Raw genomic sequence first — 27,549 nt, forward strand, 5'->3', positions numbered from 1 at the left:
TACTGATTACATTTGCGACTGCATAAAACATGCTGCCGTCTTTTTGGACTTTAACGTTTATATAGGTCTTTAAAGTAAGTCGTAACATAATGCAATAGTAAAAACTTAAAAAGAATACAACCATAAAGTGGTTTATCATCACCTTGGATGATATCTCTGGATATGTCGGGCCTATATGTGTGCAGCTTCAACACTAACATGACCCTGCCCATTTATCCACAAGTACACATCATCATCTCTCAACCAAACATCAAGATCTTCAGGGTCACATGAATATATCTAGTCAGTTCATTATGATGCAGGTACAGTATGCATTTGATCATGCTCACCATCCATTCATCCTTGGACAGAGCAAAGGAGGTGTATGCAGGGCCACTGAGCTCAAAATGAAACAGTCTGGCCCAAAGCAGAATAAGAAAGGATAGAGCAGACTGTGTTCACAGAAGGGTTACAGTATACAGGCTCACTTCAACTTGCCACATTTCTAAATATTTTCAATATTGAAAGACAAAGTAAGAGCAGAATGGCACTCACAGACACTGTACAGTGGGAGGAGCATTGGACGGGGCTTTCCAAATCACCTGAATTTCTGTCTTTTTGGCATTGCTGGTGTGGCTAACTGCAGAACCCTTTACATTAGAAGCAGATTTTGAACCACATTTTTCTTACAAAATAGTTTGTAAAGAAAATAATCCAAACCAATTGTAATTTATGCAAACTCATCATACAGTATCATCAAATGATATTTAGTATGACAGCATTTTTGCTCATATGATATTGCTTAAATACACAAACAAAAAGTATATTATACTCACCAAGACTGCATTTATTTAATAAAAGCACAGTAAAAACAGTAATACTGTGAAATAGGCTATTCAGTTCAAAACACACACATACACACTTATTTTTAAATTAAAATATAATTTAAATTTGTAATCTTAATTTATTTCTGAAATTATTCCTGACATTTTTAGCAGCCATTACTCTAGTCTTCAGTCATATGATCATTAATAAATCACTCTCATATGCTGATTTGGTGCTCAAGAAACATTTCTTATTATCATCAATACTGAAAACCATTGTGCTGCTTAATTTTTTTTTTTTTTTTTTTTTTGCAGAAACCATAATAGATTTTTCTTCAGAATAGAAAGTTCAAAAGAACAGCATTTTTACTAAAAAAAAATTTTTTTTTAAATAACAATTTAAAGGTCTGTCATTATAGATCAGTTTTTTTGTGCCCTCACTAAATAAAAGTATTTTTACTGACCCTTATATTTTAAACGTCAATGTAAATTTGTTTATACCATGTACTGTACCTCTATTTTGTTTTGTTCCATGTCAAACACTGATAAATATCAGGATATAGTACTGCTCTTACTTTGGCAGCAACCTGTCTGCTCAGGTATTGCTGGCAGATAACACTTGTATGGTTTGAACATGAATAGGGGGGTCATGTCACAAATTAGGCCTCTGTAGGTCCATCACCACAAGATGGAGACACTACCTGAAACAAATCCCTGCGGTTGTTTGTTGTAATCTATTTATTTATTTGCTTGTTTGTTTATTTATTAAACGAATGTAATGTCAATACGTGACTGGCCTACACATGTTTCTATCTAAACATCAATTATTTTTATAAACATGCACTGTGTCTAAAACATTTTATTCAAATGGCAACTGTGTCCTGTATCAGTGTATTTACGGTAACGTTAGAGGGAAGCGGAGAATAACAGCCGACAGCCGTGCACACGCCTCCTTCACCAGCGACGAGAACGTCCTTCAGAACGGCCAAACACAGGAAGATACTTGGTGTGTCTTTAAACTCTGCTGCTCATAGTCGTGCTAAAAATGGTCGAAATGTTTATACCAATTAGGATTTCAGACTGTCGTGTATCTGAGGAGAATTGTACGCATGTTGCAGTGTACTGACTTGGCTTGGCAAATGTTTCTGGTCTCCTGATTACTTAAATTGCTTGGTCTTTATCTGCTAGATTCTTAGCCTGGACCAGTCTGAGTTAGAGTATACTTTCTGGCAGTGCATTTAAATGCCAGTCATGTCATGTTTACAGTAGTGATGGGAAGTCTGATTCATTTCCGCCAATCGGTTCTTTCGAACAGTTCGTTTCAAAGAACCGGAAAAAAAACGATTCAGTTATTATTTTCGCTCTGAACGAAAATATCGCGGTATATACGTATACATATTGATGTGTATCAGCTCCATGAATCAAATCTCTTGTTATCAGTTCACACATCCGTTCTCGACTCATTACGAATTGGAGTGAACAAGTTCAACCGATTGAAAAGATCCGACTCAAACGAATGATTCGTTCAAAACGGACAGTGCTAATGTCAAACTACCAGAGGTGGTGATTGTGTACATACGGATACAATTCCTGACGGAGGTATATTCATGTATTACTGCAGAACTCTCCGGCAGTTTGGGTTGTTGTAGTGCTCACTCGTTATGTCACGTTATGGCTCTTGCACGCTGTCAAACGGTAAAATGTTGTAATAATTTGCCCTCGTAACGTTCTATTGGAAATGGTTGCAATTGTTTAGTTATTCAGAAGCTACAGTAGGGATTATGTTAAGCTGATTTAAATGTCATCTATTAAGTAGTACAGTGTGATGATTTGCATATCTTTGGTTCACTTTTCAGTGAAGGGGTTCCTGTTGATTTCCTGCTCTTCACTGCGTTAAGTACGTTCTAAAATAAGCAGGCAATCATGACAGCTAAACAAGTAAGAGTGATGGTCCTCAACGACATGGAGAAACTCGACAGGACACTCTTCCGTATGGAACAAGGCAAGTTTTAACTTGTGTTTATCGCGTTGCATCATCCTCAAATATGATTTGTGCATTATAGTGTGATAATGTTAAGTGCGGAACATTTGTGGTTATTTATAAACTGTGTTGTGCTCTCAGGTGCCAACTTTATGGCTCCTTTTATTCATGCACTAATAAATAGTAAATATATTGCAGAAGAAATCTGCACCGACTATATGAGAAGGTCACTATAATGCGTCCATTTGAAAAAATCATAATGAAACATTAGAGCAAACAAATCTGAAGAACTTTTCACTTTTAACATTTTGAGGAGGTTATTATTTGTCTTACTTTTTTGAAAATCATATGCATCCTCATTCTCAGATGCTGTTAATGAACACTTTCAATTGAGCTGAATATAGCTGGCATCTAATTTTTATCAAGATCGCAATTCTAGATCCTTTAAGAGACAAACGTCTCCGTTTAAAAATAAAAATAAAAAAGTTTCACGCTGAATGTGAAATCTGTGAGGTGAGGAAAGGTTGTAGCCTATATGGAATAGGCTTTTATTTGCCTCAACAATATTATATTTATAATATAGTGCAGTAATAATGATAATAATTGAATAAGGACAATAGTACAATAAGTGCATACTTGTTTTTGATGGTAACAGTTTCATTTATTTATTCATTTTTCAATTTTATCATGCTAACACAATGCATTTTTGAGCACTACTATAATGGTAAATGGTAAGGCCATCCTTAAAAATATTCTTGTTTGCCGTAACCCGACCGACCCTGTCAATTTAGGACCAACTCAAAATATTTTTTTGCAGGTTGTAAATTTGTGCTAAGACCGACCAATTTATTTTTTTACTCTTCAAACAACTAATACAAAAGCAATAAAATAATATTAATTATATTTTATTAAGTATTGTAAATATATAATTTGCCTAGGCCTACATACAAACGAAGGCTACGTTCTTTCTTTAAAAAAAAAAAAGTGATGTCATCTATGTTTACACTATTGGTCACGGATGTCACACTATGGACTGTGCGTTGGCTTCGTCTCATACTCTCATTCACTGTCAGAGTTAAAGGTTCGTGCTTGGTAATGATGGCTGCGGCTGCAGTAAACTAAATATTTGCAGTCACTGTTCAAAGTCACACGGGTTCGGGCACCATAATAAATGTAAAAAATTCATTAAAACAGCTCAACACCGCTTTTACTTGGCACGAAGTTCTGGAAAACTGTGCCCAGATCTTTTCCCATCCGTTCTCCCATGTAGTCTAAAACCGTGACCGTGTCGACTATCACTTTATGTTCGAAAATCTATTGTACGAATCGACTGGAGCAACCAACACAAGTTTTGGAAATGAAAATAGGAAATTGATTTTGACGACCTTCTCTTGAAGCGCGTCCAGGTTTTTTTTTTTTTTTTTTGGAACACGTGTTACACAGCAACTGCAGCTTCGGACACACACGCATAACAGCAAATAATACTTCTGCACAATGTTTCTCTTTTTACAACAGAAATGTGAATTCTGCCGGTATTTAGACTGTCTCATGCATACAGATTCGGGCTAGAATAGCCTATTCGATTTTTTGTTGTTGAAATTTCTAATCGTAAACACTGCCATGTTGAAGCCTGCAGTAAATGTTTTGCATTGTTACCATCTGTGGATTTACCTATATTTGGTGTTATTTGCCGTATAAAACGTATTTAGACATGCAAAATCGATTTTACAGTCGATTCAATGAACTTGTCACTCAAATCAAACAGGATTTTTTTCATAAAAGTGACAACCCAAGAAAGCAAATTAAAGGGATAGTTCACCCAAATAGTAAAATTCTGTCATTAATAACTCACCATCATGTTGTTCCAAACCAGTAAGACCTCCTTTTATCTTCGGAACACAGTTTAAGATATTTTAGATTTAGTCTGAGAGCTCTCAGTCCCTCCATTGAGACTGTGTAAATGGTCTACTGTCCATGTCCAGAAATGTAAGAGAAACATCATCAAAGTAGTCCATGTCACATCAGAGGGTCAGTTAGAATTTTTTGAAGCATCGAAAATACATTTTGGTCCAAAAATAGCAAAAACTATGACTTTATTCAGCATTGTCTTCTCTTCCGTGTCTGTTGTGAGAGAGAGTTCAAAACAAATAAGTTTGTGATATCCGGTTCGCGAACGAATCATTCGATGTAACTGGATCTTTTTGAACCAGTTCACCAAATCGAACTGAATCATTTTATGCTACAATTGTGTGATTGGCTGATTAGATATTTTCATTATTGAGAAGTTGAACAGTTGTACCTAATAAAATGACTGGTGAGTTTGTCATTAACAGTTTTGGGCCAAGTTCTACCATTACTTATATTAACCTGTTAACCTGCACCCGAACGCCGGCGTCCTGAACTCCCCTTGTTTACACGTGTCAATAATTATGAATAGATTAAATGAAACCGGACAAATTTAATCTTGACAAACTATATATCATTATAAAGATCTAAGCCTCAAGCATCAATCTATATTTTAAATGTAGGCGCGCAGTGTGACGCGCTCGTTTTTTCCAGGCGCGTCCGCACCGCATCGAGTTAAAAACATCTCAACTTTTCAGAATGCCGCAAGCGCACGACAGGTCATGTAGCTTCCTCACCTTTCCGTAACAACGTTGAAAGCTCAGCCAAGATGAAGGAACAGCTGATCATAGCTGTATGTAGATTTTTTTTATTAATTTAGTAGCAGAGCTACTGCAAGCAATTTTTATTGCTGCAAAACCATTTATCCATTGCTGAAATTTCCGCGTCTTCATGGAGAGAGCAGGTCATGGTTGCTTAGCAATGGCAGAAGCCTCAGGAGCGCAAGTGCCCGAAGGATTTGGGGAAAAAAATCAGAAAGCAGTGCGCCTAGCGTTTTCCACGCGTTTTTAGACGCGATATGTGAACGGCCCCTTATAGTACGAAAACTCCCGCTTAAAGGTCCCCTTCTTCGTGATTCCATGTTTTAAACTTGAGTTAGTGTGTAATGTTGTTGTTAGAGTATAAATAATATCTGTAAAATGCTAAAGCTCAAAGTTCAATGCCAAGCGAGATCTTTGATTTAACAGAATTCGCCTACAAAAAACGACCCGTTTGGACTACAGCCCTCTAGTTCCTGTAGTAATGACGTCACTAAAACAATTTTTTTGACTAACCTCCGCCCACATGAACTCACAAACAGGGGGCGTGGCCTTGTTGCGCTCCTACGGAGAAGAAGGAAGAGCTGTTTGTTTTTGTCGCCATGTCCTTGAAACGCTGTTATTTTCATCTCTGAGTCCAATCACCTTTGTTTGGGCTTCCCAGGAACGCTGTACTTTGAGATTAATGGTTACAATTTATGTTTAACTCGGTTCCCGAAAATTATAATGCACATGTAAAACTATGTGCAGCTCATTTTGCTGAGGACAGCTTGCTGAGGACAACTTTCTCAATCTCAATCAGTTTAATGCTGGATTTGCACAAAGATTATTCTTGAAAGATGGAGCAGTTCCCTCTTTGTCTGGAGAACGCGTTGTTTATGGACCGCATCTAGTAAGTGTATTTTATTATTTAAGTTGGTGCGTTTAACAGTTTCTGTAACTTATTACACAAAGGGCATTGCTGTTTAGCTTTGTTAACTAGATGTTAGGGCTGTGCAAAAAAAAAACAAATGCGGTTTTCATGCGCATCTCGTCAGTAAAATGCTCCTGTGACTATAAATACATCTCCAGCACGTGCGTTCTAGCCCAATCACGTTACCAGGAGGGCAGCCTGCTCTCAGCTGCTGTTCACTACACAGGAACCGCTGGCCCAATCAGAACTCGTCACGTATTTCTGAAGGAGAGGCTTCATAGAACAAGGAAGTCATGAGCCCGTTTTTGTGACAGTGAAAACAGCAGTATACAGATAGTTGAATTGTGTGAAAAATACAGTTTTTTTTACACGCGAAACATGAACACATGTTATATTGCACATTGTAAACACAATCAAAGCTACAAAAAAGCGCGTAAAACGGGACCTTTAATACAAAGAGTGACGATGGCGGAGAGAGCAAAACGTTCCAAAATGTGGTTAAACTTAACTAGAGTCGATGCAGAGTCTAGAGTCGATCATAAGTGCAACAAAATTTTAGCATGCAAGGGCGAAAACACAAGCAATATGTCAAAGCATCTTTCAAAAGTGCATTATGTGCAGACAGAGAAATGCAAAGTTTTCGACTGGCTAACACAACACAAAGTACCGATAAGAATACCGTTAAAGTACCGGACCGTTAAGCAGTATCTATAAGGGTAGTAATACCGTTAAACAGTGTTGGGGAAAGTTACTTTTAAAAGTAATGCATTACAATATTGCGTTACTCCCCAAAAAAGTAACTAATTACGTTACTTAGTTACTTTTTATGGAAAGTAATGCATTACGTTACTTTTGCGTTACTTTTTAAATATGAGCAGGGCTTGATTGTTTTTAATATAAGAAGTTCTATTTATAGCAAATGTAAAAGCCCTTTCACACCAAAAAGTGTAAAGAATAAACCTCACGCTGAAGGAAAAGTAAATTCACGTCTGTACCGTAGCACACAGGAGAAGAAGATTCAACACTCTTCAGCAATTAAAAAAACAATTAAGCACAATTGTTAGTTTATCTAAAGTAATTTTTGCTTATTAGTATGGTTGAACTGGATCATCAAAGGACAGCAGCAAAGTTAATAAAATGGGATTAGATACATTTGTGTTCTTTAACATTTAATCGTTGCAGGTTTGTGTCATTTTAAGTTTGTATTTCACTGTTTTAATTCATTTTGATGAATACTAACTCTAAATTCTTTTGTGAGTAGGATGAATTAATACACATTCACATTTAGTCTAGAACTACATCATGTTCTCACATTGCACACAACGCCTCTGTACTTCTGATTTCTCTCAGTATGGGGACTGGAGACTTGTCAGTCAATAAATGGAAAAACAAAGAAACTGGCGTTACTTTTTTAAAAAAGTAACTCAGATATTTTCTTGTAAATTAAAAAGTAATGCGTTACTTTACTAGTTACTTGAAAAAAGTAATCTGATTACGTAACTCGAGCTACTCGTAATGCGTTACCCCCAACACTGCCGTTAAAACCTTAACGATACCCATCCCTATGTGTGAGTGTGTTTTATGTTGAATGTGCCTGTATCTGCATGATTACTGTCTGTTTGAGCGCAAATCAGCTCACTATTACTGTGTAATCACAGCTATCAATGTGAACGCCGTCTATATGAATAGAGTGTGATTTTTGACTTTATGGCGCATTTGTATTATCTCTATAACTGGCCATCAGCACTTTGATAATTTAGTTATTATGACCAGAATTCATTGTAAATGCGGCATTTCTTATTTTTCTTACTAAAAATTTTTTTATTGTATCTTTCTAGTGCTCAAATAAATCACTTATATTAGGGCTGCTCTGATCATGATCGGCCGATCGTTAATGCGCATCTCGTCCGGTTCTCTAATCAGCGGTGAATTCCCTCAGGTTAATACACGGAGCCGTTGTTAACTGAGAAGATGTGCAAATAAACGCTGAAAATGAAGTGGATTTGCGCATCTTCTCAGGTAACAATGGCTCCGTGTAGTAACAGCTGTTCTATGTGAAATCACGCACCTGATGGAATTTACCGCTGATTAGTGAACCGGCTTTACTGACGAGATGCGCATACCGATCGGCCGATCGTGATCGGAGCACCCCTAACTTATATGATGGCTAAGTTTGTCTATTGTTCTATAATAAAAAAAAACTACGCAGTGCTATGTTTAATAACTAAAAAAAGTTTGTAGAACCTTTATATTTGGGCGGGGGGGGTAGACATAGTCTCGGAAAAATGGTTGCAGGAATCTATTTTTTCATGGTTTGAAACAGATTTGAAATAGAAATAGAATAGAAACTCATGAAATATGTCACTTTAAACCAATAACTTTTCTAGATTGCTCCAGAAAAGTTAACCCTAACCTGCTCCATTTTTATATCAAATTGAAAAACAATTCAGTGTGGTAAAAAAAAGTTTTCAAGGCACTTCAGTGTCTTTAACTTTTAATATTTTTGAGCATTATCAAATCTAGTTGATAAAAAGTAAAGCCCAAAGCATCTTCTTTCCAAAGAAAAGTTATGTGCGTAACACACTGAAGTAAGAAACGGTTACATTTTTAAATTAGATTTCACTTCAATTGTGGCACTTTCAATTGTGAGTCCCATAATAAAAAAGGGAAAAAAGTGACGTGACATACAGCCAAGTATGGTGACCCATACTCAGAATGCGTGCTCTGCATTTAACCCAACCAAAGTGCACACACAGCAGTGAACACACACACAGCAGTGAACACACACACACCATGAACACACAACTGGAGCAGTGGGCAGCCATTTATGCTGTGGTGCCCAGGGAGCAGTTGGGGGTTCGATGCCTTGCTCAAGGGCACCTCAGTCTTGGTATTGCCGGCCCGAGACTTAAACCCACAACCCTAGGGTTAGGAGTCAAACTCTCTTACCACTAGGCCACGGTAAAATTTAATGTTAAATTTGGGTACGAAAAACAAGAAACAAGGCTTAATGATTAAACTTCAAAAGACCACCATTTCATTAACTCTTTCCCTTCCAGCATTTTTAAAAAAAGATGCAAACCACTACCAGCGATTTTGATTATTTTCACTCAACTTTGATTGCCTCCAATATATTTTGCTGTTTGAATATTTGTATATGCAATATACCAAAATGAAGATCAAAGCCTCTACTTTTGATCAAAAAATTTATGTTTCATTCGAGGTTAAAGCATATACAGGTAGGTTTCATAAAGCATATAGGTAGGTTTCATAAAAATGCATAATTTTGAACAAAAAGTTGAGAAGTCTTTTTTTTTATCTTTTATCGAAAACTACATCTGGATAATATTCAGTACAATTATCAAAGCATTAATCCAGTAAATCGCTTCCAGTAATACCCCCAAGGCTTGCACATACATATACCACTTCCTAGATCAACATTTTACTTCATAACATTATGCAGTTTTCATTTATATGCTGTCTGTTGCTGATGATTGCATTTTTTTCATCTGTTAACATAAGAGATCGATCATTTCTCTATCCTGTTCATATGTGTTTTTGTTCAGGAGGTTTTGTACTCATTCAGAAGATGTGTAATAGTGCCTCCGAGTGTATTGTCTTCTAAATGACAAGATAACTTGTCAATGGTAGAGAAAGAGTTAAATTAACATGAGCGCTGGTCATCTCAAAGTCATATGCTGCGCTGCATTGTGTATTGTGTACAACCACTATATTTCTTCCCTTCCAAAAGTGCCTCCTGCTGGCAGAAATTGAATGTGCATTTTCAATAAGAAATGTTTTTCTTCAGACCAATGTGAAAATCAGAAGATAATGCATTATAAAAATCTTAAAATTAAGACCGTCAAATATATTTTGTTATTTAATTAATATAATGATTTATTGTATTTTTTTTTTAAATGAATATAGTAATTGTTACTTTTGACTCCCATTTTCTTAAAAATAGTTTTAAGAAAATGGCTGACGTGAATTTTTATCAACATGTTTTTTTTATTAACTTTTTGTTTTTGAGAAAACCTATGTCTGAACTGTAAATCATGCTCCTTTACAGTCATTTTGCAGTTAATATGTAATAGACATTGCCCTACCCCACTCATATGGTATTATTGTTTTTGTGCAGGTCTTGAAAAGGTCTGTAAAAGTCTTACATTTAAGCTTAAAAATCCTGCAGATAAGTGATTTATTTATTGTACCCTAAAAACAACAAAATATGAGTTGTGAAGCTTCTGTTGTGTTTCTGATCAGGGTATGAGCTCCAGTTTCGTCTGGGCCCCACTCTTCAGGGGAAACACGTGCATGTTCACACCAACTACCCCGCAGAAGGGGAGCGATTTGAGCACCACAAGTTCCATGCCTTAGACTGGATTAACCCTACTGAAAGAGAGGATGATTCTGACAAGTTCTGCACCCTTGACCTCAAGATTTCAGGCTCTTACCAGTATTACTTTGGCCATGGGTCAGTTAGATGCCATCTATACATCTATATTTTAGTAAGACTGTACATCATATCATTTGTTTTTTACTCTTCAGAGATAAGGAGAAGTCTGATGGTGGGTATATTGTGGTGGACCCAGTGCTCCGGGTAGGGGCGGACAACCACGTCTTGCCCCTGGACTGCATCAGTATCCAGACATACCTGTCCAAATGCCTCGGGCCCCTGGATGAGTGGCTGGACAGGCTGAGAGTCACCAAAGAGACAGGTAAAAAGACAGCCGGTGGTATTATATTAGTTACTCTTTTACCCAGTTGTTTACCAAAATTTCAACATTAACTGCATTTGAACTTTTCTTATCTCCTTAAATTAACAAATCAATAACAGACAAATAAACATGTAGAAACTCAGCAAATATATGTAAAAAGTTTAAGTCAGTCCAAGTTAATAGGCCGAAAGCAACTGTAATGTCTGCAGTTTTTGGATGTGAACCATTTTTATTGAGTTCTTTATTTCAAAGTAATAACAGTATGTAAATCATGTGTTACTTTACACTTTTAACAGTGAGTCCTATAGTTGAAATCTAAGTTCTCTAAACTAACTGATTAGTGTTTCACATGAGCAGTGCCTTCATACACAGTTTGCTGTGAATTTCATTTATGTGGTTTCATCACATTGGCACATTAACTGACATGTTTTATAACATTCAGTTAGTAATCTGTTTCAAGGTAACTGATTTTGTATTTCATGTGCATCTTTTTAGGGTATAATATGATTCACTTCACACCGTTGCAGACGCTGGGAGAGTCTCGCTCCTGTTACTCTCTGGCCGATCAGCTGGAGCTCAACCCAGACTTCTCTCCTCCTGGGCAAACTTACACCTGGACAGATGTTGGCAACCTGGTGGAGAAAATAAAGAATGAGTGGAATATGCTTTGCATCACGGATGTGGTTTACAATCATACGGGTGTGTGTGTGTTCGTGTGTGCGTGCGTGTGTGTGTGTGTGTTTGTTTTCATTTTCTATTATCTTTTCTGTATGTTTTTAGACACATTCATATTTCTGTTGTTTTATTCTCTTTTTTTTTCAATTGGCTGACACTTCTATCTAAAGTATTTTAAAAAGTTACCACCCACTGGATTACCACCCAAAGAATTTTAAAAAAAAGTCACACCCACTGGACTTCCAATAAGTATTGCATGTAAATTATCTGTCTGCTGAGTCCAGCTATAGTGGGTTCTCATATTCCAATGGAAAAGGCCACAGTTCCAACCGATTGACTGTAATCTCCTGTAAGCCCCCGCTAAAAGCCTTCACATTGACTTCAATTCTAAAAATAGTTTATTTACAGAGAACATGAACTGTTGGCGCAACATTTGGCCTGTCTGATTTAGTGCCATGCTGCATTTCAGCAGTTGTATAGAGCTGCTAGAGTCTCAATATGTGAACAGAATACTAAAGAGGAACATTTAAAACTTTTATTCAGATCTGCTGACTGATAGTGGAGGTTTAGAGAAAAACGTGCTTAGAAATTACTTACTGCAGGGGATTTTTAAATGTTAACTCGCTGTGCTTAGTTTTTTCTCTGTTCGACATCACTAAGACCACTGTAAGACCACGGTTCTTTTTCCTTGAACCCTTGAACTTTTTCCTTGAGTTACACTCTTCATTGAAGTGTTCGGGTGGTCAGGCTCAAATAGAAAGCAAAGTTCATAGTTCATCGCTTATACCAGAGTTCAGCAGAGTTAAAGGTCAAGGAGTGTGTGATACCTTATCTGAAGCTCTGTGCTAATGCCACACATTTAAACAAGGGGAAGTCCAGTGCTGTGTGCTGTATGTGCATTTATACAGGTTATATATATGCAGTGGGGTCTAAAATCTGAGGCTACATTATGATTTTGTGAATCAAAGTCAAATTTTAAAAAGTAAAAAAAAAAAATTATGTGACGTTAAATAAATACACACTTTTGTTCAAAAGTTTGGGGTTGGTATTGGTAAAAAATTTTTTATATTTTTGAATGAAGTCTCTTATGCTCACCATGTCTGCATTTATTTGATCAAGAATACAGTAAAAATATGTAATATTGAGAAGTATTATCACTTTCAAATATCCTTTTTCTATTTGAATATATTGTAAAATTAAATGTATTCCTGTGATGGCAAAGCTGTATTTTCAGCATCATTACTCCAGTCTCCAGTGTCACATGATCCTTCAGAAATCATTCTCATATGCGGATTTGCTGCTTGAGAATCATTTCTTATTATTATAGCAGTTAAACAGTTGTGCTGCTTAACATTTTTTGTTTTTCAGGGAAATTTCAGATGAATCCATTTTTGATGAATAAATTGCTCAAAAGAACAGCATTTTATTTAGAAATAGAAAGATTATAAATGTCTTCACTGTCACTTTTGATCAGTTTATTACAACCTTTTGTAACATTTGAAGGATGGTGTAGATGATAAATAAATTAAAATAAATATTATTTATTATAATATTTAAGGTTCTACGTTACTTTGAAACTACTGATGGTATTATTAATGTTGCATTAAATTAAGAAAATGATAAATACAGACATTTTCATTAATGATCTCAGACTTTTGGACCTCATTGTGTATGGCTTGTAATATATCCAATCATTGTTCACTCTGTCTCTCAAGGACCTGCAATTTGCTCTTAAAATACAGCAGTACATCTGAAAGAAAATTTCAACAAAAGTTTGAATCACTAATTCAGTCGCTTTTCTGTGATGTCTCTCTCTTTCTTTATTTTTGTTCATTTTCGTTTATTTGTTTGACAATGCCATGATAACCTTTTTGTTTTCCTGCTTTTCTCAGCTGCTAACAGCAAATGGATTAAGAAACATCCCGAGTGTGGTTATAACCTGGTGAACTCTCCCCATCTGAAACCGGCCTGGGTCTTGGATAGAGCCCTGTGGCACATCACCTGTGCTATAGCTGATGGCAAATACGAAGACAGGGGTCTCCCAGCCCTAATCCAGAATCACGAACACCTCCATGTGAGTGAATCAGTACCTGTAGAACCCTTAAAACAGAATTCTTTATGAAGTATAAAGTGCTCTTATTTTTTTCAAGACAAACTCTTATGTGTTTTCACTAGGCCATTCGTGGAGTTCTCTGGCAGGATGTGTTTCCTAAGATTAAACTGTGGGAGTTCTTCCAAGTCAAAGTGGAACCGATGGTGGAGCAGTTCAGAGATTTACTCCAAAGTGGTGAGTTCCTGAGAGGTTCTCAGACACATACGTTAAGAGAAATTAAAATGTTAATGTGTTTAGTGGTTTGTGCACAGGAGCCAAACCTGATAGGAGCAAGACTGAGGGCAAGCAGCAACTGAAGATCATCCAGGACCCTCAGTACAGACGTTTTGGTAACACGGTGGACATGAACTCCGCTCTAGAAACCTTTGTGCCCCATGGGTCAGTATGCTGCTGTATGCATTGAGCATGTGTTCACTATAGTATGCTTATTATTCTTTATGCAATGAATTTATGGTGCTGAATGAAACATTAGTTTTATGTTGTTATAGCAACAGTCCTGGTGCCATTGAGGATTGCTGTAACTGGCTGAGGAGAAGACTGGAGGAACTCAATAATGAACAGTATCATGAAATTCGGCACCATCAGGAGCAGGTGAGTCTCTCTCTATTCCTTTACTTCTAATTTCTAGGGAATCCAATGCATTGATGTCATTTATTTCCCTTCAGGCTACTAACTGCATTGATGGAACTGTAAGCTATGACAGAATAGCTGACCACGGACCCAAGTTGGGCCCCGTCACCAGGAAACATCCTCTGGTTACTAGGTATCACGGTTCATTCCATCAGCCTCTTCTGAAGATTTTGCAATGTATTCATTTGTGTAATAAAGTTTGTTCGTTATGTATGCTATGATATCTAATGCTGTTTTGTCTATATACAGATATTTCACGTTCCCATTTGAGAGCGCAACTTTGGAGCAGGATCTGGAGCTGATTAACCAACCAGAAAAGTCATGTCACTTCCTGGCCCATAATGGCTGGGTCATGGGGGACGATCCCTTGAGGAACTTTGCAGAGCCAGGTTTACCAGTTTGCTTTTCTGATCCACATAAAAACATAGAGCTGGAATAACAACAGCTGTTCTTTCAGTGGCTAAAAACAAAGCATTTCACTTAATTGCATGTTTTGCTTACTAAAATTGCAGTTTGAAGATCTTTGAACATGTATAACTGTTCAAATGTTTGGGGTCAGTAAGATCTTTTTTTAAATAAATGACTTTTATTTAGCAAGGATGGCATTTATTTGATCAAAAGTGACAGTAGAGACATGAATAATATTGCAAATTAATTTGGACATGGACATTTTTTTAACTTTCAATTATTTAAATTACCCACAGAAATTTTAGGTAGCAGTTTTAAAGACTGATAATAATAAGACATGTTTCTTAAGTCGCAAATTAGCACATTAGAGTAATTTCTGAATGATCATGTGACACTGAAAACTGAAGTAATGGATGCTGGAAACAGGAATAAATTGCATTCACCGTTGTACTGTTTTTATTGTTTTTTAAACAAATAAATGAAAACTTGTTGGGTAATATTATCAATCACAAACTTTTTCAGCTACAATATTGAAAACAACTCTTTAACCATATTTAAACCCAGTCCTCAGAAATCCACAGATTTTCTCCTAAAAATTGTGCAGATTATAGGCCTTCTTGTACAAATTAATAATGTCACAGTGGATTTCTATGAGAGCATTGATGTAATTCTGATTGTAAACACAAGGTGATCAACACATTTACTCAACCCTGATCATTGGCATAACTTGCCAAGCCTTTTTTAGTAAGTTGAATCAAAAAAGTTGCTTTTCTTCTCCTTATTCTGGTTAGGGTCCAACGTCTACATCAGGAGGGAGCTGATCTGCTGGGATGACAGCGTTAAACTGCGGTATGGCAATGGCCCCGAGGACTGCCCCTACCTGTGGGCCCACATGCAGAAATACACAGAGATCACGGCCAAGCACTTTGTGGGAGTGCGTCTGGACAACTGCCATTCAACTCCACTGCATGTGGCTGAGGTACCGTGACAGTGTTAAAAGATGGATTATTACTTTTGGCTAGATCACAGATGAATAACGTGTTTTGAGATTAACTATGTGTAAAGATGAATATTAGACATAGGGGTGCAGGATGTTTTTTTATTTTCTTTATACATTTTTTTTATGACAGGTTCGTTAGTTACTGTCCTAGTTCGTACGATTTGGATAGTGATTGTTCCCCATCCACTGATTGACATCACAGGCTGTACTTCACTCACAAAAAATATTAAGAGTGGCTTGTTCTCAATCCTTTGCTTGTTGGGACACCCTACGGTCTAGTGGACTTAATGGACACACAAAATTTTTTAATTTGCTCAACATTTACTTACCCTCAAGCCATCCAAGATGAGTGATTTCATAATTCAGTTTTCTGCTTCGTCAAAACAAATTTGGAGAAATCTAACATTGCGTTCCTCTGCAGTGAATGGGTGCCGTCAGAATGAGATTTCAAACAGCTGCTAAAAACATCACAATCATACTAGTAATGCAATTCCTTTTCATTAAAAAAAGACTAATTGTGATAGAAAATGAATGTTTCTACATTTACAATTAAGAGTGACCTGTCATCAGAGGGGACTGTGTCAAAGTAATGTCCATATGGCTGAAATGTACAATTCTAAATCGGTAACAGCTGTTTATTGTTAAAGTTATTTTAACACGTATGTGTATAAGGGACTCAAATATCACCTAACAAAATCCTTTAGGATCAGTTCACAGTTTTTTTAAGCCAGCAACCCCTCTGACTTTTAACTCATGTTGTGCTCTGCAGGCCATGTTGGCAGCAGCCAGATCAGTCAGACCCAATCTCTATGTGATAGCCGAGCTCTTTACAGGCAGCGAGCTGATTGACAATGTGTTTGTTAACCGGCTGGGAATAACTAGTCTTATCAGAGGTATTGAAGAGTCTTTTAGCATTACACTAACAATGTCTTTTTTGTTTGTCTTTCTTTTTGCAATGCATCACCTGTGATTCTCTCTCTGAACTATCTCTCCTAAATATATATGTCCAAAATCTTCATTTGAGGCATGACTCTCTCCCTTTCTGAACCCGTTTTTCACACTCCATCTGACACACTAACAACCGTGGTTTGGTTTCCTCTTGGCTGCGTGTCTTGCCCTAACCCTGCTTGCTGCAGTTCATGCTGGATGCTGCCCGCACCCTCAGACCTGACCTGTACGTGATGGCCGAGCTCTTCACAGGCAGCGAGGAGCTGGATAATGTCTTTGTAACTAGATTAGGAATCTCTTCACTCATCAGAGGTATGGCCTTCTAATAATCCTGGTCTTGCATTGTGGCTGTTTTGTAATAATGTTTTTGTTACATGAGTGTATGACATGAAATCTAACTCCATCAAACACTTTGAATTGTTACACTATGATCATCAATCAAAAGTTTGGGGTCCATAAGATTTTTAAGTTTTGAAAGAAATCTTTCAGGCTCATCAACACTGCATTTTTTTTTTTTTAAAAAGAGGAATATTGTAAAATGTTTTATTGCTAATTTGGTGCTGAAGTAACATTTCTTATACAGCACTTATCAATCACTTATGATTTTTTTTCAGTATTCTTCAGTGAAGAGTGAGTTCAGAAGAACAGCATTTGTTTGAAATAGAAGTCTCCTGTAACATTATAAATGTATTTACTTTTGAAAAAGTGTATAAAAGTATGAATTTATTTCAAAATAAAAATCTTAATGACCTCAAACTTTTGAATGGTAGTTTAAGTGTACAGAAACTATTCTACCCAGTGTTCTTTAGCTTTGTCATTATTTACTCACCTCATGTTGTGCCAAATCTGTATGAGGTTTTTTTTTTTTTTTTTTTTTTTTTGGGATTGGAGCTTTCAAGCATAAAAGATACAAGTGCACCATAAAACAAACCAGAAAAAATTACAAGTAGTCCATATTACATACACACAAAAAAATATATTTGCTTGTGAAATGGTCCTAATTTGAAGTCATTTATTGAAAATCTTGACATCTAGCTCTGCTTGGTGCGGTCATGTGAAATGGCAATGTCCACTTCATGAAAAATCTTTTTTTTTTTAGTTGTTTAGATTTTTTCAATGAATCTATTGGTATGCTTAGCAAAACCAGTCCAAATGATTTGTTTACATATAATTTGAATTTTGAAAACTGAAAGTCGTACAGGTTCGCAATTCTGTGAATGTGAGTGATAAATAGTGATAAAGTTTTCATTTTGGGGGGGAAATAAGTAGCTCGTATTAAAATGATTCCACTTCCGTACTTTGCATTGTGTTGTTCTTTGTGCTGTTGTAGAGGCGATGAGTGCAGGAGACAGTCATGAGGAGGGTAGGCTGGTATACCGGTATGGAGGGGAACCTGTGGGGGCTTTTCTTCAGCCCAGTCTCAGGCCTCTGGTGCCCAGCATTGCCCACGCCATGTTCCTGGACGTCACACATGATAATGAGTGCCCTATTCAGGTACAGTGTTTCAAACACATAATCCAGTATGTTGATGGAGTTCTTATTTTGATGTTTTGTGTTGTAGATCCGCTCTGTATATGATTCACTGCCCAGCTCTGCTATTGTTTCCATGGCCTGCTGTGCTACTGGTAGCACCAGAGGCTACGATGAGTTAGTACCCCACCAGGCAAGAGATTTAACTTCACACACACCCACAATTGAGTTCATTTTATGAGAACATCTTAAAAGTCCTTCTCTTTTGTATCTGCCATCAGATCTCAGTGGTATCAGAGGAGCGCTTCTATAGCAAATGGAATCCTCAGGCTAAGCCTTCATCCCCTGAAGAGGTCAACCTTCAGTCTGGAATCATCGCTGGAAAGCTGGCCCTCAACCGGCTACACCAGGAACTGGCAACAAAAGGCTTCAACCAGGTAAATGCAAAGTCAGTCTGAGTGTAACCCCTCTCTCCCGGGTCCTTTCTGACGCTCCTCGCACTCGCTCCGAGTGGGGCTCGAACCCGGGTCTTCGGCATGGGAGGCAGACGCAATAACAAGGAGGCTAAATGGCTACAGTCACTAGTATCTGTCGCTAGTGCGTCACTTGAGATCGGGGAGGGAGGTTTTACCTGCACAGCACTACTCGCTGGCCTCTGTCACACTCACCCCCCTAAACCTCACTCCCATCCGGGTCACGGCACCAACTCTCCCCCGGGTCCTCTCTGACGCTCCTTGCACTCGCTCCGAGTGGGGCTCGAACCCAGGTCTTCGGCATGGGAGGCGGACACACTAACAGGGAGGCTAAATCACTACTCGCTGGCCTCCGTTACATGAGGTCCTCTGGTGGTCCACAGTAACAGTTATGCCACATACAGGTGCTGGTCATATAATTAGACTATCAAAAAAAAGTTGATTTATTTCACTAATTTCCATTCAAAAAGTGAAACTTGTATATTATATTCATTCATTACACACAGTATCGTGTGCATCAGAAAAACTGGGTGTGCCAAATTTATTGTCAGATTAATGTGCAAAAAAACTCTTTAAGTCTGCATATCACTTACATTACAAGAACAGACTGTGCTGATGTGTAAAACTATACTCCGACTCGCCACATAACACTAAAACTATTAAAAATATAACTAAATTACACTCAGGATCACCAACAACATCGTCACTGCCTTTAATAGTGTCTGTAACCATGCAGCCTATAAATGAATGAAAATGCATATTGATGAGGTCTAAGTTTAAGAAAATGCTAGAAGTTAAACTTTAAAAAATTTGTATTTTCTTAGGTGTTTGTGGACCAAGTGGATGAGGACATTGTGGCGGTCACCCGTCATTGTCCCAGTACACACCAGTCAGTGGTGGCTGTGTGCCGCACTGCATTCAAGAACCCCAAACACCATCGCTACTCAAACGAGGTTCCGTCAATGTGCATCCCAGGTGTGTCAAAGATTCGCTTCTCCTGATCAGAGTGGCTGATCCTTCTTCAGGTTTAACTCGATGAGATTCTGTTCTAGCATCTGCTTTTATTCTGTCTCGATTATGTGTCCTTGGACATCACGCCTGACTGGAAGCCAAACCCTGAAATCTCTCTGAAATCTCACAGGTAAGATAGAGGAGGTGGTGCTGGAGGCACGTACCATGGAGAGGCAGGCCGGCTCCTACATAAAAGACGAGAGGAGCATTAATGGCATGCCCGGGTACACAGTGGAGATTAAAGAGCACATCCAGGTAACCTGAGACCGCTCTAATTATAACTGTCCAAAGCCAACACTATGGCCTCCGCTGAGAACACTCATTCACAAAACAGTAAAGCTCAACCCCTACCCTGCAGTTTAAGCACCACAGCCTACCTAGTTGTACATATCTGCCGGCCGGCGCTTGCATGGCTTTTTGATTGCCTGTACTGTCAACACTGCACGAGTAAATCTTATCTTTTGGTCTCAGAAGTTCCTTTGTTTGCATCTCTGTCTTTTCTCAGCTGAAGGACAGTAAGGTGGTGCGGCAGGCTGGGGTGACGTCTCGAGGGCGCAGTGAATATGTGCAGGAGATCGTGTTTGAGCAGCTGACACCTGGAAGTGTTATTGCTTTCAGGTTAGACTTCAAATTTTAGACTTTTTTTTTTTTTTTTTTTACAAAAAGCATCAAAAACTTGAAATGTGCTTATATCAACATGAACTGCATAGGAATAGGCTACTGACTTTTTTACGCAGGGATTGACATTAAATATTATTGGATAGTTGCCTTGATAGGACACACAATCTTTGACATCATCAACAAAAGATTGAAAGTGTTTTAAAAAGTGTGGGTTTTTTAAAAACTAGTTTTAATATGCTCATGTTTATTTGTTAAAGCAATAGTATTGTTAAATATTACTACAACTTCAAATAACTTTTCCATTTGAATATATTTTAAAAGTTAATTTGTCAAAGCTGAATTTTCAAAAGTCATCTTCAGTGGAGCTTGTTTGTTCTGAAATGTATTTTAATATCTGGTGTTCAAGAAATGTCTTATTATTATCAATGTGGAAAACATTTGTCTAGCTTAATATTTTAATTGAAACAGTGTTGTTGGTTGTTTTTTTTTTTTCAGGATATTTGGTTAATAGAAATTCATCAGATATCCTGAATGAATAGAAATCTAAAAGAACAGTATTTATTTAAAAATAGAAAACGTTTGTAATATTATAGATTCTTTCCTGTCACTTGTGATCAATGTTATGTCTTTGTTGACTAAAAGTATTAATTACTTTTTAAAAAAACTTACTGACCACTGGTTTTGAACAGTAGTGTTAATTAAGTTGTTTTTAATCATACGTTTACGAAGTTTCTTTCTTTCTCAGGGTGAGTCTAGACCCCAAATCTCAGGAGCTGGTTGGTGTGTTAAGGCACCATCTCATTCAGTTCAATCCGCTGTATAAAGCAGGAAGTCAGACTGATCCAAACACACCGGACATACTGAAGAGTCCACTGACAGAGTGAGTTCACGCTTCATCCACATTTATGCTTTTCCACCATCATGGTGCTGGAGCCCTGTCTAGATCATATCTGCAAATTTCCACTGAAGCTAATGGACATCCCGATCCTGTTTTTGCTGTGCTTAAGAGCTGCTGCAGCCTTATAGTCTAGATCTCCTACATAGATTTACTTCATAGAACTGTACATTTATGTCTTTGGTCATTATTGAGGAGTTCTGAAGATGCTTTTTTGTGTTTCATCTCCACACCAGGATTATGTCTAAGATGACTCTGGCTGATATGAACGCTCTTCTGTTTCGCTGTGATGCAGAGGAGAAGGAAGACGGAGGGGGCTGCTACAACATCCCCGGCTGGAAGCCACTCAAATACGGTGGTCTGCAAGGTAGATGAAAGCTGAAGATGAAACTTGTATTCAACAGGAAAATATACAGCAGGGTTATATTTAGTGGTTTTAAAGGTGTCTTAAAGAAACCACACTGGCAAAAAATATGTTGTCATTTCATTCTCACAGGTCTGTTGTCAGTGATGGCAGACGTTCGACCTAAAAATGATCTTGGCCACCCATTCTGTGACAACCTAAGACAAGGGGATTGGATGATTGACTATGTGAGCAATAGACTGATATCACATGGGGGCACACTAGCTGAGGTAAATGAGTCAAGCGATCAAAATAAATACTGTATGTAGCTGATAATCTCAGGCTGTTAGCTGCGGTTAAAGTCTTTGGAAAGATCCAGAGTTACCCATTGCTACTCCTGTTCTTAAGTCCAGTAGGTAAATTTGTCACTAATGTGTCCTTAGGTGGGTCAGTGGTTCCAGGCTATGTTTGCCTACCTGAAGCACATCCCTCGCTACCTCATCCCCTGTTACTTTGATGCCATCCTGGTTGGGGCCTACACTACTGCACTTGATGTGACCTTTAAACAGATGTCGAGGTCAGTGTCTCAAGAGGACTGAGGCAGATCATCCTGGCATTTGTGTCTAATTCTGTCCTATCCAGTGATTGCTTCTAGGTCGAGGTCAAGGTTCCTTTATTAATACCTGAAGATTAATTTTTTTATGGAGAATAATCTATGATTATATAATCCTAAAAAAAGATATTTTCTCTTAAGCTAATTGGTTCTCACAAGCCAGTGGTTCAGCCAATCAATCTGTTATGTAGCAAGCTTTTTTTAATTTACTTTAAACCTGGTCTGTCTCAGTACTGTGTGCCATGTGAATTTTCTTCAGCCCTCCTCCTCCCCAGCACCACCTGTCTAGATCTGCTTCTGGGTTCGATCTCCTTTAATTTGCAGTAGCATAACAAATCCTAGTCCCTGTAATTATTAGCATGTTCCAGCAGTAAGCATTCTCTCATTCCAACAACCTAGTCAGGGTCAATCTTACCTACACTGTTCTTTTCACTAAAATTCTGTTAAAATCTATTTTATTTTAAGTTGTCATTATTGAAAGTATACTCAAGTGTCTAATATAGCATTCCCTTATTGTGAGCATGTGCATGTGTTTGTGTTAGTTTTGTGCAGAATGGCTCAACTTTTGTGAAGCTGTTGGCTCTTGGATCGGTCCAAATGTGTGCCGTTGGACGTTTTCCAGCTCTTCCGCCTCTCTCACCAGCCCTGAGTGACGTGCCTTACCGTGTCAGTGAGATCACAATGCAGAAAGAGCAGTGCTGTGTTTCCTTGGCGGCAGGTGACTACTTAGTAACCCACAGAAAACTCTCAATATGTCAGAATGAAGTTCCACAAGTTGCTAGACTAAATGAATTGTTAAGTGTTGCTAGCCGAATAGCCAAAGTATCTAGGCTGCTTACACAGGATTGTAGGATTAAACTTAACAATGACCTGGTACAGCGATCTGTTCTTATTCTTGGTCTTGATGACTTCCTCATTCCACAGGCCTACCTCATTTCTCCGCTGGAATCTTCCGTTGTTGGGGAAGGGACACATTCATCGCCCTGCGAGGACTAATGCTGGTCACAGGCCGTCACTTGGAAGCCAGGTATCCATTTCAGTTCAGTTCATTACTACAATAATTATCCAAGACCAATATGCATAAGAATCCTTAGCAACATCTCAGTTTGATTTTAATTTAGGGAATCGCTATCATATTAAAAAATGGTTCTCAGAGCATATCAGTTTTTCATCAACCGTGCAGATGGACACATTTTTGGCAAGTTAAGGAGTAAGTTCTGCATACAGTATGCTTTTATAATTTATAATCTTAAAATATCAATATCAATCCATCCAGAATCATTTGAGAATTAGCTGTAATGCATTATTTTCCCCCTCTATGGAAGACCTTAGATTTGAGAAAAAGATCAAATCATTTTATTCTCGAATGTCTAAAGATAAGATTTCTCCCTCTTAGTTCTTTTCTTTCCTCTTTATCCTGCTTTACAGGAACATCATCCTGGCCTTCGCTGGCACACTGAGACATGGATTGATTCCCAACCTGCTGGGAGAGGGTGTAGGGGCCCGTTTTAATTGCCGTGATGCGGTGTGGTGGTGGCTGCAGTGCATTCAGGACTACTGTACCATGGTACCCAGCGGCACTGACATCCTCCAGTGCCCTGTGTCCAGGATGTACCCCACAGATGACTCTAAACCCCTGACAGCTGGCACTGTAGTGAGTACACCGCCAAAACACATTGTTCTGTTTCATGTTCTTACATTTCAGCTGAAGATCAGTTATAAATATTAAGTAGAAAGATATGTTCACTACCTGTTTAGCTATGCATTTATGTCAAAATATACACAAAAAAAAAAAAAAAAAAAACGGTTTGTTTTCAAATATTCTATCCCGTCATTATATTTGCCTTGTGTGGTTTATTTGTAGCGCTTCAGAAATGTGACACAATTTCCAGTAATGGAGATTCTCCCTAGTTTTGATTTTGCACTGTGGGACTTTTCAAGGAGCGAACGTTCCAGTGCACCGGAAGGATTTGCCGATTGAGACAGCACTTTAAATGGCCTGATCCGTGCCCTGACTACTGAACTAGGGAGCTGACTGAGACGCACCCTTAGAAAACATTTCTGTCACATTTTATCAGTTTAGTGTTCTTGCTGACTAAAAGTATTACTTTCTTAAAAGAAAAAAAAAAAATCAGTCGTAGTTGTAAAATATAATGCATTGTAAATTCAAATTTTGGTTTCACTTTTACCCAGATGTCACCTGTATTGTTTCGTTTCGGTCACAGGATCAGCTGCTGTATGAGGTCATTCATGAGGCCATGGAGCGCCACATGCAGGGTATAGAGTTCAGAGAGAGGAACGCCGGACCACAGATTGACTGCAACATGAGAGACGAAGGTACAGCCTTTTAAAAAAAAATTTTTTTTAAAGAGTCCTTTGAGAAAATGTTGAATCTGTTGTATTCTGAACCCTCTCAGGCTTCAACATTGTGGCTAAGGTGAACCCAGACACCGGCTTTGTGTATGGTGGAAATCGGTTCAACTGTGGGACCTGGATGGACAAAATGGGGGAGAGTGAGAGGGCCCGCAACAAAGGGATACCAGCTACACCCAGGCATACACTGAAATCTCTTTAATATATTCTATTTATAAGAGGCCATTTATAAGTGGATCTCTTTTCTCTGCCTCATTTTCTATGACTGTTGCCAATCAATATGACTCTTGTTTTCCTAATGCAGAGATGGATCAGCGGTGGAAATAGTGGGTCTATGCAAATCTGCCTTGCGTTGGCTGGTGGAGCTACATAAACAAGGACTCTTTCCTTACAATAGTGTGGCCATACACAAAGACGGTGAGCTCAGATGGACCTTACTAGTACTCATTACATTAGTTTGTTCCAAAACTTAGCGGGCTGACCTTCTACACAGCATTTTAAGGCATCATCAGACACTCTCCCAATGTGCAGGTTGTTTCAAAAGGTAGAAAGCAAAGTAATGCTGCCTTAAAATATAGCTGCCTAAGTAGACAGCAAGGAAGCTTTGGATCAAAGCTAATATTGGTGATTTACTCCAAAGGCACAAATACAGAATCTCTGAATCACAAACATTTACGTTATATCTGTAGGCAAACAGCTCTCTATGTCCTATGAAGAATGGGACAGAAAAATCCAGCAGAACTTTGAGAAGATGTTCTATGTGTCCCATGACCCAAATGACCCCAATGAGAAGCATCCTGAGTTGGTTCATAAGAGGGGGATTTACAAAGACAGCTACGGAGCGTCCAGCCCCTGGTGTGACTACCAGCTCAGACCCAACTTTTCCATTGCCATGGTGGTGGTGAGGACTTAACGCATTAGTAATATGCACCTATAGGCGGCTACACTTTGCTTATTACACATGCAGGCATGCACAACAGCACACAAACCTTTTTTAAAAATGAAAAATTTTATTCCGCCATGTAAATAGTGAACCCTACATGACTCAAGTGCAACTGCCTTTACAGAGAATGGGAGATGAGACTCTGATTGGTTTATGGCACATTATGCCCAAAACACACCCATTACTCATTAAGAAAACAGGGACTACCCTTTTTGATCTTTTTTCCCCGTCCTTAAACTAGCAAAAGTGGATTCGGACATGCCCTTAGCACAATTGCGCAATGCAATGCATTGTTAACATAGGCCCCCCAAGTCTGTGTAAAAACTGTTGACATGCATGTTTTTATATGAGTAGAAAAAATATAAGTGAAAATCTATTTTTGGGAGCAAATCTATTGTTTCTGCATCACCTACCAGATGTGTGCTTCTATAGCTAAAATTAGGCAGCCTCAAACATTCCATGAAAGTAGACAACTGAGAAAGGACATCACCCATATTCTTCTTTTTGTCCCTGTGAAATCATTCCAAGTAAAATAAACAAGTTTGTGTGGTCTCGCGGTCTGGTCTAATCACCTAGTGTGCGTGTCAAAGTTGAAACTGTCTTCATGTCTGTGGTCTCCCATGGATTTAAAATCAATTAAGATTTGAAAATCGTCTAATGTGTCCCAGGCCTAAATGATTAAAAGCTTAATAGTTTGTATTTAGTATATTTCTAATGGTTTTCATTCCTAGGCTCCAGAGCTGTTTACTGTGGAGCACGCTTGGGAAGCACTGAACATTGCAGAAGAGAAACTGCTTGGACCTCTCGGGATGAAGACCTTAGACCCAGAGTGAGAGTCCCAAAACTAATTCTGCTGCATTACCTGTAACATTCTTCCTACTTCCTGTGTGTGACTCATGATTTTCATTGTTTTAATAGTGACATGGTTTACTGTGGCGTTTATGACAATTCTCTGGACAATGACAACTACAACCTCGCCAGGGGCTTCAACTACCATCAAGGCCCTGTATGATGCATTTGTACTGCTTCATTGGAACAATTTCAGCCTTTTTTGGTAGATTCCTAACCTTTATATTTATTTTCCCTAATCAGGAGTGGCTTTGGCCTATTGGTTACTTCCTGCGTGCAAAGATCAACTTTGCAAAGAAGCTTGGAAAAGACACCTATGACAAAACAGTGTATTTGGTGAAGAATGTCCTCTCTCGCCATTATGTCCACATGGAACGGTAAACACTGCATGAACAATTGTTGCCCTCAGAACCAGTAAACCATATCATCTCTGACCATGAAATCCGGATCTAATATATCTGTCCTCTGTTCCTCAGGTCATCATGGAAGGGACTGCCGGAGCTCACTAATGAGAATGGCCAGTACTGCTCTTTTAGCTGTGAAACACAAGCCTGGTCTCTTGCCACCGTGCTCGAGGTTCTTCATGATCTGTGAGCAGAGATCATGCACCCTTTTCTTCCACAAGTGTTCCTGTGTAATCATGTTTGTGTGCTGTTTACTTAAATAGGTCTGAGGACACGTTACAACCCTGAACTCATAGCTAAAAGAGTGTAAAGTACAAAAAACTTCCCTTACTTTAGAATTAGTATGAGCTTTCCTTGTTCCCTTACTCATCCAGCTTCTACTAGACTACTTGAGACTGTGAGTCTGCCCTTTATGTAGCTGAATTTAGGTACATTGTTAAAATGTTGATGTTGTTCTGCCAGAGTATTCAGAACGTGTCTAGAGTAATCTATAATTAGTTAATGTGTAGTGTTTGTCCTACTTCTTTGCACACAGATGTCTTTCACACTGATTTAAGGTTAGGATGCAACTTTTGAAACTCACCAAATGTTTTCGTTTGCATGTTTCAAAATGACTGAATAATTAGGAAAACTAAAAACGGATCAATGTGAAATAAAAAGAATGTTTAAAGACTGAGTATCTGGACAATGTTTTATTTTTAT

At 38.2% G+C, this 27,549-nt stretch overlaps 1 protein-coding gene across 4 annotated transcripts; it reads left to right on the plus strand.

Annotated features, from left to right (window-relative positions):
* Positions 1-1,702: 1,702 nt before the first annotated feature.
* LOC113115849 (glycogen debranching enzyme-like) lies at positions 1,703-27,524 on the plus strand. Of its 4 annotated transcripts, none has more exons than XM_026283531.1 (34): positions 1,703-1,809; positions 2,660-2,805; positions 10,624-10,834; positions 10,909-11,078; positions 11,574-11,777; positions 13,646-13,827; positions 13,929-14,040; positions 14,118-14,244; positions 14,355-14,457; positions 14,532-14,629; positions 14,746-14,885; positions 15,696-15,883; positions 16,674-16,797; positions 18,183-18,346; positions 18,414-18,515; positions 18,604-18,759; positions 19,620-19,770; positions 19,937-20,061; positions 20,312-20,424; positions 21,173-21,307; positions 21,559-21,689; positions 21,819-21,955; positions 22,109-22,242; positions 22,821-22,996; positions 23,203-23,305; positions 23,707-23,932; positions 24,504-24,615; positions 24,696-24,831; positions 24,956-25,068; positions 25,341-25,552; positions 26,326-26,423; positions 26,513-26,600; positions 26,687-26,820; positions 26,920-27,524. In XM_026283531.1, the coding sequence occupies exons 2-34, from the start codon at positions 2,727-2,729 to the stop codon at positions 27,035-27,037; spliced, it is 4,602 nt and encodes a 1,533-aa protein (XP_026139316.1). In that variant the 5' UTR covers positions 1,703-1,809; positions 2,660-2,726; the 3' UTR covers positions 27,038-27,524. The 4 variants fall into 4 exon arrangements, with proteins under 4 accessions (XP_026139316.1, XP_026139306.1, XP_026139333.1 ...); XM_026283521.1 differs by lacking the exon at positions 16,674-16,797 and adding an exon at positions 17,041-17,164; XM_026283548.1 differs by lacking the exons at positions 1,703-1,809; positions 16,674-16,797 and adding exons at positions 2,269-2,402; positions 17,041-17,164.
* Positions 27,525-27,549: the final 25 nt, after the last annotated feature.

This window comes from Carassius auratus, chromosome 2 (genome assembly GCF_003368295.1).
Source record: "Carassius auratus strain Wakin chromosome 2, ASM336829v1, whole genome shotgun sequence".
NCBI lineage: Eukaryota > Metazoa > Chordata > Actinopteri > Cypriniformes > Cyprinidae > Carassius > Carassius auratus.

Coding starts and splice junctions, on each gene's coding strand:
- LOC113115849 (XM_026283531.1), top strand. CDS start 2,727: ATGACAGCTAAACAAGTAAGAGTGATGGTCCTCAACGACATGGAGAAA. Junction 18,516..18,603: donor ATGAGTTAGTACCCCACCAG/GCAAGAGATTTA, acceptor ATCTGCCATCAG/ATCTCAGTGGTATCAGAGGA. Junction 20,062..20,311: donor AGATTAAAGAGCACATCCAG/GTAACCTGAGAC, acceptor GTCTTTTCTCAG/CTGAAGGACAGTAAGGTGGT.